The following is a 17908-nucleotide window of genomic DNA, read 5'->3' on the forward strand; positions in this document are numbered from 1 at the left end:
TACTTTATGCACCTCATCAATTATGTTTTTTTTTTCTTTTTTACTATGGAAGGAAGCTTGAAAACCTGCATGAAAAGGTACTGGGAGACAATGGAGACCACACACAACAAAGCTAACCAGTACACCATCATGCTGCCCACCCTGGTAAACACTTTCCTAATGAGTTTATGGTCTCAGTGATCATTTTCATAGTCTTCTGTAACACAGCATTTTATTAACTATGACCTCAGCTACAGTCAAATAAATGGGAAATGTTCTTGAGAAATAGTTCTTGGGGTTTTCTGAAGGTCTGTCTCACTTTTCCTTTGACTGCTTTTTCACACATTTTCAGTATCGGAGAATTTTCAGAGAAAAACGGTCAGAGGACATGTTTTTTCTTCTGTAAGCCAATTAAAACTGTAATTGAATTTTTCAATATATGAACCAGTGCTGTGTCTACAAATAAAGAACCAATTTTAAACCTTATTCGTACAGAGGTTGTTAATAGTAAAACAACATATTTGGTTCCCGTTTCTTTAGCTGAATCTATGACAGTTTAACGGGCACAAAAGTGCATTTCTGCACCGACCACCAACATGACATATAAAGAGTTATTAGCCAAATTCTAGGCATTTCCTGACATGGTTTACAGTGTGTCTTTAAAAAAATTGAGGAAACTTGAAACTTTGAGGACAAAGAAGAAATGGCACGCCTAAAAAACATCTACAGCAGATGAAGCGTCTCTGTAGATGGACAATCACCTGCCTCTCAGACCAGCAGGTGATGAAGTGGATACTGTTACAAACGTCTGCATCTGTCTGTGTAGAAGTCACCAGAGCTGTGAGTATGTGTAAGTATATGTTATTAGGTTTCTGAGCCAAAACATGGTTGAGAAATCAAAGGCACTTCTAAAGCGCCCCGACAAAGAATCTGCTTCTGCTGTTTCACGCCCATTCAGTCAGAGTCACTCTGCTGGTCGCAGAGTGACTCCGGCAGCTGCTTTATTACAAACTAGATTTAAATAAAGTATACCTAAAAATGATAATGCAAATGTAAGCATGACAGAAAATTAGTTTACATTAAATGTAAGTAACAGAAGTTAAAAAAAAGAAACAAGCCAGGCCACAGTGTTAATGCTGTTGCTGTTAACATCCATATTTGTTCACACTTATACTTTTTTTATTAGTATTTACTTTTACTTTATTAGCTTTTATTTAACACATTTAACTTTTTTTCGTGGAATCCTTTTTGTATCTCCCAGATTTCGTGGAATCCTACAACAAAATTAAGTTTTTTATATTTCACTCTGGTGATTCAAGGTCACATGATTTCTGTTATTTACTGTGTGTGTGGCACCGTGGTCTCCTTCACTGTGTACTGAACCACTGCACACGGTTGGAAGGAAAATAAAACCACGTGATGATATTCCTGTGCAACATGTAGGTATAACATGGCACTGACACCTGCATGATTAATGTTTTCTCATTGTTTACTCTTACTTATTATTAGTTAATAATGGAAGTTTCTTTCTTTCATTTCTTTCTTTTAGCACCACTGTGGGTCAGTATTCCAGTTTTGTGCTCTTGTAAAAATGATGACTGCACAATGGCAACAAAGAGTTAAAGTTAGTTGCCGATGCTGCATTCAGCTTATTCATGTAAACGATTCATGGCTTAAGTACTATACATAAGTGATGCAGGAAAGCTCATACTCTATAACAAGGGCTGAAAAAACTGGGTTGTAAGACCTACAACAGCCCCCAGGTCGCGGTGAGGTACGCAGCATGTCCAGCAGCTACAAGAACTATGAAAAAGTGCTTTAAATAACAATGAGAAAAAAGACAAGTGAGTGGGTGACTCCTACCTCAGTGTGGGATTAATAGCCACGGACCACACTCTGTCATGCATGGGAATTGTACCTCTGGGAGCGGTGGAAGTCAAATTCCAAATCTAAAGAAAGAAAAACCTTATTAGATCATCTATGGATTAAATGACAAATCACATCATATGGACATGACATTATTATTGTAATAGCAATAATTGAGCACATGATGATTTAGATATACAGTGAAATGTATCATTTGTTTAGTTAAAAATATGGGTAAATGTTTTGTTAACTTCAGTCTTATAAACATGGAGCGGACAGCCCTCTATGTGAAGGTTAGGATGCTCTGTAAAATGCACACATTTCATTTGAGCATTGGGGGCGGGGACACAGCAAGAACAGGACGGATATCAGAAAAGTCGTCAATCACAGAACTAACTTTTGCACTAATGTCTACCTTCATGTGTTCGGTACACAAACAGAAAACAGGGACCGTGTTACTTTTCAGTATAACAGAATCTAATCTGGTGAAGTTCTTCTGTAATGCTTATAAATGATTATTCTACCAGATACTAGTTTCCTGATTTTAAGAGCTGTGCACCGTAATCATCCAAATTAAAATAAAGATTAGAAGTATTTCATTTTGAATATATAGTATAGCATATGAAAGCTTTCCTTTTGAATTAAACTATATTAAAAAGCTTTTTTGCAGATTTACATCCAGGTGTATCCACTGTGTTTAAAAATGCTTGCTAGTGATTTCACTGTTAAGTATAAAAACTACAGTTATGTCCTTAAATATTTGGACAACTTTTTCCTAATTTCGTCCTGTACATCATCACAATGAATTTTAAACAAAGAAAACTCAGATGTAGCTGAAGTGCAGAGTTTCAGCTTTGATTCAGTGGATTGAACAAAAAGATTGCATAAAAATGTGATGAACTAAAGCATGTTTAACACCATCCCTTCATTTCAGCAGCTCAAAAATCATTGGACAAATTAAAGAAGTGTAAATGAAATGTTCATTTCTAATACTCAGTATAAATCCCTTTGCTGGCGCTGACAGCGTGAAGTCTTGAGCTCATGGACATCACCAGGTTAAATGCTCTGCCAGGTCTTTACTGCAGCTGCTGTTTGTTTGCGGGCCTTTCTGTCTGAAGTTTAGTCTTAACAAGTGAAATGCTCAGTTGGGTTAAGATCAGGTGACTGAGCTAGCATTTAAGAATATTCCACTTCTTTGCTTTAATAAACTCCTGGGTTGCTTTGGCTACATGTCATTGTCCATCTGTATTATGAAAGGCTGCCTGATCAGTGTGGCTGCATGTGAGCAGACAGTCTGTCTCTGACAACATGCTTCTGTCCTGTGTCACATCACCAATAAACACTGGTGTCACAGTGCCACTGGCAGCCATCACACTGCCTCCCCCATGTTTCACAGAGGATGTGGCGTGCTCTGGATCATGAGCTGTTCCACACCTTCTCCATTCTGTTTTCTTGCCATCATTCTGGTCGAGGGCGATCTCGGTCTCATGTGTCCAAAAGATGTTTTTCCAGAGCTGTGCTGGCTTTTTTAGATGTTTTTTCAGTCCAATCTAGCCTTACTATTCTTGAAGCTTATGAGTGGCTAACACCTTGCAGTGAACCCTTTGTGTTTACTTTCATGCAGTCTTCTCTTTATGGTAGGCTTAGATATCGATAGGCCGACCTCCTGGAGGAGTGTTGTTCACCTGGCTGGCTGTTGTGAAGGGGCTTCTCTTCATCTGCAATCATCACCGCTGTCTTCCATGGAGGTCCAGGACTTTTGCATTGATGAGTTCACCAGTGCTTGCTTTCGTTCGCAGGATGTACCAAACTCTAGACTTTGCCAATCCTACTGTTTGAGCAATTTCTCAAATGTTTTTTGTTTTTGTTTTTGCAGCTTAAGGATGGCTTGTTTCACCTGCATGGACAGCTCCTTTGACCACATCTTGTCTGTTCACAGCAAAACCTTCCAAATGCAAGCACCACACCTCAGATCAACTCCAGACCTTTTATCTGCTTGGTTGATAACTGGGGACATGCCCACAGCTGCCCATGAAATAGCCTTTGAGTCCATTTCACCTACCTTTGGTCCCTTTAAAAACACAGTGGCACAGGCTAAGAAGCTGAACATCCAATTTGAATGTTGATACACTCAAACGAAAGCTGACAGTCTACACATTAAGCTCCACGTCCATTATATAACTATATATAACTAAACATGTTTCAGTAAACAGATAAAAGTCCAAACTTGTGTCAGTGTCCAAATATATATGGAGCTAACTGTAAACAGCTCAGTGTATGATTGGGCAAGTAAAGAATCTATACACAAGCCGAGTTTTAGGAAGTTGTGCAAAGAGCTCTGGAGTTTAAGAATGGCCTGAAACTGCAAAGAATGCAGTATTTATCTAAACTATATAATGTCAGGAAAGCATCACAACTTGATGTTTAAAAATAAAAACAGACTTGGTGCTTTTCAGCTGGCCTAAGGCAGTCGCCCAATCTCTCCATCATCCATTTCTATTCCTCTTATCCAGCTCAGGAGCTGTCAAGGGGCAAGACGTGAGGTACATCCTGGACATGCTGCCAGTCTACTGCAGGGCTAATACAAATAACAACCATTCAATCTCACATCTACACTGCACTAGTTAACCTAACAAGCCAATGCAGTTACAGGGAGAACATACAAACTGTGCACAGAAAGGCCTCAGACTGGATCAGAACCCACGACTGTTGCTGTGCCACCCCCGGTTATTTGGCTGAATAGTGAAGGGACCGTTTGACTTGCGATTGGCTCACAGTCCAAAAGTGATTTGCAAATCATTGATATGAAATTTTGCACAGCATCCCAAAGTCTTAGGCTACGTTCACACTGCAGGCGAAAGCGCATCAAATCCGATTTTTCTGACCCTATGCGACCCATATCCGATCATGGTATGACAGTGTGAACGGCACAAATCCGATCTGGGTCACTTTGGTATGTGGTACTGAATCCGATACATATCCGATGTTTTAGAAAGCGACTGCTGTGTGAACGGTCAGGTCGCATTAAATCCGTCTTTTACATCACTGACACAAGACAGACGCCAATTATCAGCGCCCGAGAAGACATCGCGAACGCTTCCTGGCCATCCAGTGTAGATGTCAGTGAAACTGTTGGGAAGACAACGTGAACATTTTATTTGTACTGTATAATCTGCAGATTCTGACAGAAATCTGCGACTATCCTTTGAAGCACCGCTCCTCTAAAACAGCAATAAGGATCATTATTAGGTTATTTACATTATTATGTAAATAACAAAATAACTTAAAGCAAAAATTGGGAAACGTAAAGTCCGAAGTCTTTATATTAAGGGCCATCAGTCAAACAATACTGTTTGCTCTGGGTCTAAACAGAGCGCGTTGTGTGTGACATCTTCCTTTGCGCATGCGGGCCGCTTTGAGCGTTCACACTGGAGCGCGTTTGCTGTCGCATTTTATTTGTAGTGTGAACAAGCAGACAAAAAAATCAGATTTGATCAAAAAATCTGAATTGAGCATTAAGACCTGCAGTGTGAACGTAGCCTTAGAAGTGGGACTGTAAACACTCTGCTACTGTGCATCACATAATAAACCCAAAGTGTAGAGTCGTTCTGACCCGGGCTGTCCGGTCTCTGGATCCACTGATGATGAGTCCGTCTTTAGCATCCACACAGTTCACCTCCTGGTTATGACCTGAAAACTCCACCGGCACATCACTTCTCCTGCTGTGGACGACGATCTTGCCATCACTGACACCAATAAAGAAGAGCATTAGACTTTCTTTGTCTTACATTTTAGCCGTCCAAAGTAAATCTGTATTCACATAAACAGAAGCTCTTAAGTTTTTTGATAGGTTGGAACCCACAAATCAAATGTCTTGACCTCTCTTATGCTGACAGGAACACAGTAAACGTCTATACATTAGTGTAACCCAGTGCTTAGATCAACTCTGAATAAAATGATTTATAATTACCACAACAATCCATAGTTCAACTAGTCAGATGTATGGAAGCGTGAAAGCAAGTCAGAGCCACTGTCTCAAGCTCTCTTTGCTCACTCATCACATCACGACTACTTTCATCCCGTGACCAGAAACATTTAGCAACCACCTTGTATTGTGGCCATTTTGGGACAAGCATTGTTTCCCTTAGACATGCTTTCAGTGAAAATTATTCCCAGCACAGACTTGCTCTAACTGGCTCACACAAATAACCCACATCATTTGTTTTTGCACACTTTTTTCAATAAATATGTACACATTTCAAATGTATTCAAATTTAGCAAATGTAAAACCTTTTTTAATCCTAGCTCGATGTACTTGTGTTTTGGGGTCTTAATTATTGCTCATAAAGGAGTTGCAGAGTGCGTTTTGAATGTGGACCCTTCTGAGAAGACTGTTTAAAGCTTATATAGACTCTGTCTCCCTGTAAGGAATTTAGGATCAAATACGCCAAAATAAGGCTAAGCATTGAGGCTGGGATAGAGCTGTATCAGCTGGTGGTGTTATAACAAAGTGGAAGTGACTGGTAAACACAGCAACTCAGCTACCAAATGGTAAGCCACATAAGAATCACAGAGCAGGGTCAGCGGATGCTGAGGTGTGCAGAGGTGTCAATCTCTACAGACCTCCAAACTTCATGTTTCCTTCAGATTAGCTCAAGAACAACCAACAGTTTTCCTTCAGCTACCTTCCACCGCTGATCAGGAGAGAATCTGTGACAACAAAGCGACAGACGTCACCCTTGTGTCCCGAGTAGACTTCATATGGACTACGCTGGAGTCTCCCCGAGTCTTTGTGGATATGGTACACTTTTATATCAGCAGCCTGAGACAGAAAAAGAGTGTCCCCGTCCAGCTGTAACCATGGTAACAGTCTGACAACAAGATACAAGATAAAATGTAAGTGATTTCAAAATCATGCGTGAACGTCTTTAAAATATGCAGATAATGAAGAAAACTCGAATGACTCTTTATCAGGCTCTGTTATGTTATCCATGATTAACAGTTTTTCTGTGAAACCAATCACAAAGTTAAATCTTTTACGGCACTGAAATCCAAAACTCTTATGGTACATTCTCTTGTTTTACACTTTGACATGTCTGCATGATGTGAATTGAAATAAGGTAGAACAGGGGACTTACTTAGTTTTCCATCTGAGAGGAATTATTCTTCTGCAGATCCCATTGTACCAGTTTTGAGCAATCTTCACTCTGTCCTTGAGCCGTATGAGAGGATATCTGCAGGAACAGCAACAACCAAGATGACTACACTTTGATCTATGTGGGTTTTGAATACTGGTGGTATTATCTGCAAAAACGATGCATATTTGACACTTTTCATCAATCTATACATATTTAAGACAAAGTGTTGTGTCACAGAAAAACTGGTTTGTTTGGTTTTTAGCACAACTGGGACGTGCAAACTTTTTTTCAGAACTTCTGAAACATCTGTCAAAAAAACTATGGTTACAATTTCAATCCAATTTTATTTATATAGCGCCAAATCACAAGAAGTCCCCTCAAGGCTCTTAATATTAAAATCAAGACCCTACAATAATACTGCATCAATAATCTTAGGAGCTGTTTACAGAAAGATGTAAAGCCTGAACTTACATATAACCCCACAGTACATTTGTATACAGACTTGGTGACAGCTTGTTGAAATGGTCACTTTACACTAGGGCTGCAACATTCAACGAGTAATTCGATTATAAACGGCTCTGTAGCGTGCCACTGTGTTAAACGATGTCAACACCAGCGATTCACCCACATGTGCGACTAAAAACAGACCTGCAATAGAAACTCATGTAGGAGCAGCGAATTAGTACAAAGTCTGACAGCCCACTGATGACACTACAGCAGCAGTGATGATGACCCTGGCACAGTCTGCTGACACACCGTGAAGAGCAAAGACGTGGAGCCGTTACCAACAGCTGAGCTCAGGGAGCGTGAAAGAAACACCAGTGCTGTTCCTGTAATCACCACAAAACCTTTACTGGGAAAACGTTAGCAGGAGTCCATCAAAGCACCTGATCAACAAACCGTGAACTTTGTAGCTGCTCCATCCACACTAGAGATGATTCATACATCTTTTTACATTTAAGAAATGTTTTCTTTTAAAAATGTAATTTTAACATGGCACTTACACACAGTCAAAGGGTTTAGTTTAGTATGTGGTTACATTTAAAATTGAAACCAATGAGCATTCATTTTAAAAGACCTGTTTTTTTCTCTTTTGAATATTTGTTATTGCTCATGAATAAGAATAAAGTATTTGCTATTCGATTCATTGATAGATTACAAATAGATAGCTGCAGCCTCAGTTTACACAAATTAATTTTCTCTTTCAGATTCCTACTGGGACTCTATGCAAACTGTTTTAGTGATATTTTACTGCAAAGAAAATTCAACATGACCAGTTTTATTTAATGTTAGCCTAAACAATTGGAGATCACTATGACGACGTGGTTATCATCTTTGTTTGTTCATGCAGGCTGTCCTCTTTAAAAACTGTGCCTGCTCACATACAGGCGAGGGAAGAAGTGCATCTAAAGTTCAAAAACAATGAAAGGAACACTTCAGATCTCAATGGGAACTAAAATCATCCTGCATATGGACTGGGCAGTGAGTTAGGACTGAAAGGATGCAACATCATTCAGCCCTGCATGAAAATCATACAGGGCTGAATTCAAAGACACCTGGATAAACAAAGTGAAAAAATGATGAGGCAGGCTACTCCAAATTTCATTGCAGCAACTCAAAATGTGCTTTGTGCTCCTGCATGCTTATATGCAACATCCAGGCATGCTTCTAACGAGGCGACAAACGGTGACCTGGGTGATCTTCTCCCAGATCTGGACCAGGGCATCATTAAGATCCTGAACAGTGTGAGGGGCAGCCTTGCAGCAGTGGATAGACCAACACATAATGTCGGAGGAGTTCTATTGAAGTGAGCAAGTGTAGGGACCAATCAATAGCATCATCCAGGAACTGCCCGAGGAACCCAGGACCCAGTGTGTATCAATGGGTCAGCACTGATAGACATTTTGGATCGTTCTCTAGAAAACCTAGCATCTTTTGAAAAACTTTGAGCAGCCATCTGTCACCAAACATTTATGTTTAACTCACTTTCTTCTCCATTCTGATACTTGACCTTGTCATGTAATTGGCTAATTAGATATTTGCATAAGTGGTTGGTGACTGCATAAAGACAAGATGAGGACAACATCATGATGAGTCCTACCTTGGTTCTTGACTTTTACACATTTTGCACATTAAACTAAATACTAGGATCAGAACTTCAGGTCAGGGGTGAAACCTTTGATTCAAACACTGCAATGCTAACTGAGAAGCAGTATTGGGGTAGCTGTCTTAATGTTACGTGGTCATTGACGTGGAACACTTACTATTGTAAAGCTAACACTTGTACATTTAACCCCTCCCCAAAGCAGGTGATGGTGCAGCCTGAATTTCACACTGGATTTTATTAAAAGCTACTTAGTCGCGTTTATCACAGTCATTCAATTAAAAGCGTTGAAAGTGATTTAAAGTACATCACTTTTATTTAAAGTAAAATGAAGTCTGTTTACTGGTTTATGTAAAATGATGTACTGGGACCATAGCGTGACTCTTTATGGTTAAACATCACAATGCAGTACAACATACTACGGCCACGAAGAGACCCGGGGAAGGCTTTACCAGCTAGCTACAGGTGTAGAGTGGGTCACTCAGTGAGACAGAGCAGCAGCAGCATGGGCCAATGAACACTGCATGCAACAATCGCACAGTTAGGCTAACGCTAAGCTAAAAACACCCAGCAGCTTGCTCAGAAGTGTGCGACTGTTTTCTTACATGTCCTTCCCCTCCCGAGTAATGCCGGTGTTTAGAAGATCTTTAGCAATCTTCTTCCAAACAGCGTCCCGGTTTACAAAGCGGTAAAGGCTTCTACAAACTTGAGAGAGGCGACTGAGAGATCTGTAGTCCAAATAAGATAAGATATAATAGAGAAGATCCTCTGGGAGCTGAGACAGCAGCATGGCGAGCCCTCGGGCACCGCTGCGCCGCCCTCCAACCCTCTATGTCCGGTTCTGCGTGTTTAGTTTGTGTATTAAAGCGCTAAGCACTGCAGTAAGGTTTCATCTCTCACAGAGCAGGGAGAGAGATCAAACAGGAAGCCATTCTTCCAATGAACCACCGCTTGATGACGACACGCAACGTGTCTGTACGTCATGACGTAAAATGTTGCTTTCCTGTTTCAGGCTAGCCTCTATACGTTGTTGGCCTCCCCTGGCAAAAGTCAAATTTCTACGGAAGCGTAGAGCTGCCACCCAGGCAAAAGAAAAAAAGTATATCACGTTATAACGTGAAAATTTTATTGTTCTAACAAGATACTTTTCATGTTTGTACAATATACTTTTGACGTTTGAACAATATAATATCACGTTATTACAATATGCATAATTATCACGTTCGTACAATATAAATATTATATTGTACGAACGTGATAATTATGTATATTGTATAAACTCATCCTCAAACACCCCCAATCCGTGGAAAACTCTCTTGGCAACCTCCTCCTAGGATTAACTCACTCCAGCTCGCAAGTAAGCCACGTTTTTGTCCAGCCTTTCATACATTTGTCTGCATCAATGGAATATTTCCCCCCAGTTAACTCTGTTTTCCTCTCCCCTAGTGCCTCACCTCCCCTTCCCCATACCGACCACTCCTGCGTTTACCAGTTAATATGGAACAACATGGACGTCCCATGTAAAAATAAAACTCTTTTCTATTACACATGGTTTGATAATGCAATTTTAACTGTTGGTTGATTTTTTAAAATCACAATGGTGGACTTATTAATTAATATCAATTTGTGAAAAATTCCATGAAAAGTACAATACATATAAAACTAACCGCCATTGTTTTCTATGCTATACCAAAAGCTGTGCCCATACTATATCAATTTTGTAAATTGCTTATCCAATTTAAAGGGGGACTGCAGCAGGACACAGGATCAAATGTCAATCACAGACTAGGAGAAAACGATACACACTAATGACCAAATTAAGAATTGCTAATTGAGGATGGGAATAGAGAACTGGTACCCAGTGGTTCACTTCCTTGGAATTTTTGGTCTGTTTGCTTATTGGTTCCACAATCAGCTGATTTCAGTTTGTGTATCGGAGGAGGAGAATAGTGGTGCAGGCTCCAGCACGGATATGGACATTACTTTTATTTTTATTGCACAAGAGGACAAGAGGACCTTTGGTAATGAGCCATAAATCTTATTCAAAAGGTTGAAATTGTGCACCCAAGTGAGTAAAGTGAGTTTTCTCCAAAGTGCAGCTGGCTCAGCCTTAGGCTGAGATATTATTTTCCACATTTGCAATGTGAATTTTTTTATCAGATGGTGAGTGTGAGGGTCCACTTCAATATCCGTGTGCCTGCATGTTTTTTGTGATCACATAGACCACAATTTACATCATAATGCACAAATAATGTGTGGTAGTGGACTTTAAGCAGACATATATATATATATATATGTACATATATATATATATATATGTACATATATATATATATATATATATATATATATATATATATATATATATATATATATATATATATATATATATATATATATATATATATATATATAGGACTACCTAAGAACCTTTGTAACTTGTATCATGTATGGTCAGACAAAGCCATAACTGTGGAGTACTGCAATATCTACAACCAGGTGACACACTCACTGCAGATAAGGGCTTCATAATTCGGATCGTCCTGCCAGAGTGGGTCTCAGTTAACATTTCGTCTTTCCACGTCAGCAGACATTTCACACAGGAGGAAGTAAACAGCCATTCCCCATTAAACTGAATGAAGTTTATCTGTGAATGTGCAGAGGCAAAATTACATTGTGCCATTGTCTATATACTTACAGAGCTGATAATCCAACTAGAATCTGAATAAGTTTACTTTTAGTTTTGTAACGTCTAACTATGTGTTCTGGATTGTTTTATGTATATGCTCAGGATGTTTCATCATAAGAAAACTCAACTTATTTGCATAGTTTCAAGTTTATAATTATTCTAATTCTAGTTGGTAAAATGTTTAATTTTGCCCTAATTGATGTTTTTAATGAATGACTTGTTATATTGTTCATTACAGCTTCCTGATTACTGCCTACTTGTTTTTGCTAAAAACCTAAATTAAAAATAAGGAAATGTGTTACTTTTCATTTTCAGAACAGCTTTTGTCCAGAAAATTTCTTGCTAAAACCAACAGTTAATTTATTTTAAACAAATGATCTGAGTATATTTTCAAATTTACAATTTGAATAAATTCCGTCCTCTGTAGTTGTGGATGGAAGCTCTAGAAACTTTTTAGTTACATTTTTATTTCACTAAGCTATGTTCAGTTTCTTACGAAGGTGAATTAATGTCCATAAATTAGAGACCGATACTTCTAAAGTATATGATACATAACTTCAGAGCAACAAAAGGTTTGGTTTGATCTGAATGTCTTTACTGCTTTTCTCTCCTGGCCTGCAGACCCTGGGGCAGTTTAGCCACTAAAACTGCCAAGGTTATGTTATGGTCACATGACTACCAAAGGTTCATTGACCTTAGCTGTTTAGCATCAGTAGCATCAGTTTGTGCTCATTCACATTATTTTACAATTTGCTCTTTGATCAGCTGAACATTGCTGTTTGTAATTAAATGATTGATTGCATCATAAAAATGTGTCCCCGTGTTAAAAGCTTTGCACTCTAAAGGATGTACCAAACACTAAGCTGTCAAAAAATCATTTATGGCTGGCTTTCCAGCTGAACTACCATGGCTAAAAAGAAGAGAAGAGGCTGGGAGGAGGGATACATGGAGTGGAAAGGATGTATGGGGTTTGCAGTGGGGGTGTTTGAAGGGTGAGGGGGGGGATTTCTTTTCTTTTGATCTTTGATAGCAAAAGGGCGGCAAAGAGTGAGGGGGCTTTGCCAAAGCTGGCAAACACATTTAGCTGGTAATTGTTGAGATTATACTGACATTCTGTCTTAGAAATGCAAAGACAAACAAAGGTTTACAGCTCCAATTGGAAAAGTCAACAGGTCCTGTGTAAAGCCTGTACATAAGCAATAAAACTGCTGAGCCAGAGAGTTACTGTGATCAGCTGAGTGGGTTTCAGTTATCCAGACTGGTCTAACTGGTGGTTTTTGCTAGCAACTTAATGGGCTGCCTGCCATTTCTGAAGGAAATCCACCTTACTGCTTTTGTGCTCATTGCATAATACATATACATTGCAGTCACCTAATTACAGGGAATCAACACTGATAATCTCACAGATGCATTTTTCAAATGAACTAATTTTTAAATTTGGACCATTACTTGCTGTAATAATGTAAAAAAGTAAAATCTGCAAATGGGTTATAGAGAGAAATCTTAAGAAACTAAGAATAGATTTTGAGACTGACGGTGTATACTTGTTAAAAATAGGCTGACATGTTTAGGAAGTCTTCAGGGTGTCACTAATAAAATTCTGATAATTTTTTCAATCTATCTGTTTTTTTTTCTCATATCCATTTTCCTGGTTCTGTATTTGTTCACAGTTCAGACAGAGGCCTATTTAAAAATATATTTATGTTACTCTGATTTGCTAAGCCATTAAAAATCAAGCCGTAGGATTTCACCATTCTAGCCATCAAGCTGCAGGAGGAAGGGAGCACACAGGTTGCCAGTGTCACAGGGCCAGCACAGAAAGACAGAAAACCCGCGCATGGTGGTTAGCACTGTTGCCTCACAGAGTATGTAGCCAGCATCTGGCCAGGGCCTTTCTGTGTCAGGTATGCACATTTTCTCCACATCTGGGTGAGTACTCAAGTACTCCAGTTTCCTCCCAAAGACATGCAGTTACTGTGGCTAGGTTAATAGGTTTTTCTAAAGTAATAGATTCAGGTTGTCTGGGGTGTACCCTGCTTACTGAACCATGTCTTTTGTTTCCATTGATCTCCAAATGCTTCAGCATTTAGTGAATTTTCACAATAACTAAGGGTGTCAAAAAAGAACTAGTTAAATGTTTTAAAGTGAATAAATATAGGATTTATTGCCCTTACCACATTCCCTGTATCTCTAAATAGCAGTACTATTTTTAGTTGAAATTAGACTTGCAAGTTGCAACATTCTAGCCCAGAGAAACAGGGCTGTTTCCTCACCGGGATAATCCTCATCTTATTGAGTGTATTGGCTTGTGGCATTTGAGGCTGCTTGGAAGGACAGGGTGACATTGTATGATCACCCCTGCTATTTTACTCCCTACATAGCGGAGATCGAGGCAGGGGTTAAATTGGTGCTTACGCAAATGAAGAAAGTAGCTCTGTTTGTTTATTTAGGGCTATGGATGATGATCCATCCATTTATCCATTTTCTTCCGCTTATCCGGTGCTGGATCGTGGGGGCACCAGCTTAACTAGAGAAGACCAGCCCTCCCTCTCCTCAGCCACCTCCTTCAGCCTGTCCAGGGGAACACCAAACGTTCCCAGGCCAGCTAAGAGATATAATCTCTCCAGCGTGTCCTGGGTCTGCCCCAGGGACTCATCCCGGTCCGACATGCCTGGAACACCTCAGCCAGGAGACGCCCAGGAGGCATCCTTGTCGGATGCCGGGACCACATCAACTGGCTCCTTTCGATGTCGAGGAGCAGCGGCTCTACTCTGAGCCCCTCCCTGATGGCCGAACTCCTCACCCTATCTCAAAGGGAGAGGCCAGACACCCTTCGAAGGAAGCTTTTGGTCACCCAGAGCTCGTGACCATAGGTGAGGGTAGGGATGGAGATGTTTTAAGTAAATTAAGAGCTTCACTTTTACGCTCAGGTCTCTCTTCACCACGACAGACAGAGCATCCGCATCACTGCAGCTGCAGCACCAATCCGTCTGTTGATCTGCCGCTCCCTTCTCCCCTGACAGGGATGGGAATTCGTCCCTGACCTGGAATGGGCTCTCCACCCTTTTCCGGTGGAGGACCATGGCCTCAGATTTGGAGGTGCTGGTTTTCATTCCTGCCACTTCACACTTGGCTGCGACCCACACCAGTGTGAGCTGGATGCCATCACCATCATCATCATCATAAATCTTACCTGACAATATTACCCTATTTTTATGCATTAGTACTGCTTCACATTCAGTTTTCAATTCAGTTCAATTTTCTTTACATAGCACCAAATCACAACAATCAGATAACTCCCATAGAGCAACTATTTGGTGACAGTGGGAAGGAAAAACTCCCTTTTAACAGGACAAAACCTCCACCAGAACCAAGCTCAGAGAGGGGCGGGGCCATCTGCTGCGACCGGCTGGAGGTGAGGGGAGGATAAAAAGGATAAAAGACACGCTGTGGAGCCAGAGATTAATAATAACTAATGATTAAATGTTAACTGGTGCATAAACACATAGTGAAAAGGTGAGTGAAGAAGAAACATCACAGGAAACTCCTAGTAGCCTACTGCAGCATAACTAAGGGACAGTTCAGGGTCACTTGATCCAGCCCTAACTATATGCTCTGTAGAAAAACGTCAGTTTAAGCCCAGTGTTAAAGGTAGAGAGGGTGTCTGTCTCCCATTCTACTTTTAAATATCACTGGAACCACAAGTAAACCAGCAGAGAGTGAAGTACTTTACTTTATAAGTACTTGAAGACGTGGCAGGTCGTTGTCACTGAACATATTGATTTTTGCAAATTTAACTTTGATGAGGAGGTTAAAATATATATGTAGAGTTTTTAGCAGGGTATCTAGTAATTTCTGTTAATATTTTTCCTGACTTTTCTCACCTCTATTAGGTGTTTTAGTGAACAAGATACAGAAAAACAGAAAGTGAGTGGGAAAGACAAAGAGCAGCAAAGAGCCTCGGGTCGGATTCAAACCTGGGCCAGTGCACCTATCCTTTGGTCATGGGGTCACCTGCTTAGCCCTGCAAACCCCAGGCAAACTTATAACTTTAATATTGAAGAGGATCATGTCCTCTTTCAAGCCAGCCATGCCACAAGAGGAAACATCTGATTTGAAACATGGAATGAATTCACATGGATTTTTAACCATTTAAGAAGTTAGCTGATTCATAGAAATGAACTGGCAATTTTTTTTATTTCTATATGTTTTATTTTATTTCATTTTTTAACAAACAGCAATTTCTGTTTAGAATTTTTGGTTCTATTGATTTTTGTACAGTAAATTTGTATTATTATTATTTTATTTATTCTAGTAACTCAGCAATCACTCTCTGTCTTGCTAGTGACGGGACAACAGTTTTTTTAAGTAGTTTTTTTTTTGTCAAGAGGTGAAATGACGAAGTAAACAAGATGTTATTGATATCTGAGAGCAGCCCTTTACTTTTCCCACTTAGGGTAAGCTGTCACCAGTCTCATAATATTCTCAGGCATTAAATGGAAACTGGACTGGCTATAGTGCTATACACTACAAATCATATTCACACATTCTTACATATCAATGCACAATTTAGAGTAACCAGTAACCTAACATATAGTATATCTTTAGGAAGCAGCTGGAGTTCACAACCTGTTTTTCCGAGATGGTCTTACCTTCGGGACGATCTCTTGATTACGCATTATTGCGCCTCGTCTTCTGTCCTCTTGCTTACCCTCCAACAGTAACCGTCTTCTTGAAAACAAAGTAGTGCTCAACTAGTAATTATGAACCAGTGTTTTGAATGTGTGAATTGGTTAGTTGAGGGAGTTCACAAAAAAGCCTGTGTCCTGATTCATCCTCAGATGCCATCCTCAGAGATTTCCGGCCCTTCTTTCTTGCAACTCAGGAAGATATGGAGACATAGCCCGCTCCAGCTGTCAGCCCGGGCCCCACAGAAGCGATGTTCCGGGGATTATGTTCTGTAAAGATTATAGTTACTTGGGAAAAGTGGGACATTTTATTGCAGCCTAACTGGTGTGGCCAAAAGAGCCTGCTGCCTGCCAGGAAAGATGGAGATACTGGTCAGTGGCTCATCACAAGCAGTGTTTCTTGCCTCACTCTCTTTGCTGTCATCTGTTGTGATCATGATTCTTTTCTCCTGCAAGCTCGGGTCGATTTGGGGGCGGAGCAGAATCTCCTGGATGGAAACCTCACCACACAACTAAACGTTCCTGCACAGACACACCCCATTCCCATCACAGCCTCAGCTCTGAACAGACACATCCTTGTTACAATTACCTATCAGACCGTGCCAGTCCACCTAGTTGTCTCTGCCAGCCATTAACATTATGTGACTTTTTATATCACCTCAGCTCCACATACTCCTTTAATTCTTGGTTAGCTGTGGCTCAATTCAATTCAGTTCAATTTTATTTATGTAGAGCCAAATCACAGCAACAGTTCCCTCAAGGGAGTTAAGTTAAGTATAAGACCCCACAGTGTTCACCTCGCTGTCTGAAAAGCAGTACCTCACCACTTTGACAATCTCTTTTGCAAGCTGGGTTTACTTTCAGGACCATCTATGGATTATCCGTTGCCTTCTCTTTACCTGCCCGTTCACCCTCCAGTGGTGACCAACTTCTCGGAAAAAAACAAAGAACTCTCCTGGATCCGGAAAGCCTCTCTGTGTAGTTCAAGGACCCTTGGATTAATTCCTGTCTCTTCTTTCCCCAGTGACCTCTTTCCCCTTTGACCTGGAGAGAACGCTAGTCTTTATCTCGTGGCTCCTCAACAATTATCTCTATTCTGTGAGTGAAAATAAAGACTGTGGAACATTTACTTGTGAGCTTGTTGGTTCTGCTTTTGGGTCCGTTTCACTATTTGGCCTCACAGCACTGACACATCCATTTCCAAAAGCTGAAAAATAATTGGACAAACTGATATTTGTAATTAAAAAGGAACACTTTGAAAATACACCAGATCTCAATGGAAAAATATACCTATATTAATATGGACTGGGTAATACACTACGAGTCAAAAGTAGGGAGACATTCAAAACTTTGAATATGTCCCTAAATGCAGTCTCAAAAACCATCAAGCACTATGATGAAACTGGCTCACATGAGGACGCCCCAGGAAGACCAAGAGTCACCT

General features: G+C 40.2%; 1 protein-coding gene across 1 annotated transcript in view; it reads right to left on the reverse strand.

Annotated features, from left to right (window-relative positions):
- The window catches only part of fbxw4 (F-box and WD repeat domain containing 4), a 56930-nt gene extending 46893 nt beyond the window's left edge, over window positions 1–10037 (reverse strand). Inside the window, exons 1-5 of the mRNA XM_031727204.2 lie at window positions 9693–10037; window positions 6984–7079; window positions 6531–6716; window positions 5459–5591; window positions 1843–1928 (exon numbers count right to left, since the gene is read on the reverse strand). Of these exons, the coding sequence (XP_031583064.1) occupies window positions 1843–1928; window positions 5459–5591; window positions 6531–6716; window positions 6984–7079; window positions 9693–9877 (686 nt within the window). The 5' untranslated portion in view covers window positions 9878–10037. The remainder of the gene's footprint in view (window positions 1–1842; window positions 1929–5458; window positions 5592–6530; window positions 6717–6983; window positions 7080–9692) is intronic.
- Between the last annotated feature and the right edge of the window lie 7871 nt (window positions 10038–17908).

The sequence above is a fragment of the Oreochromis aureus genome, linkage group 13 (genome assembly GCF_013358895.1).
Source record: "Oreochromis aureus strain Israel breed Guangdong linkage group 13, ZZ_aureus, whole genome shotgun sequence".
Taxonomy (NCBI): Eukaryota; Metazoa; Chordata; class Actinopteri; order Cichliformes; family Cichlidae; genus Oreochromis; species Oreochromis aureus.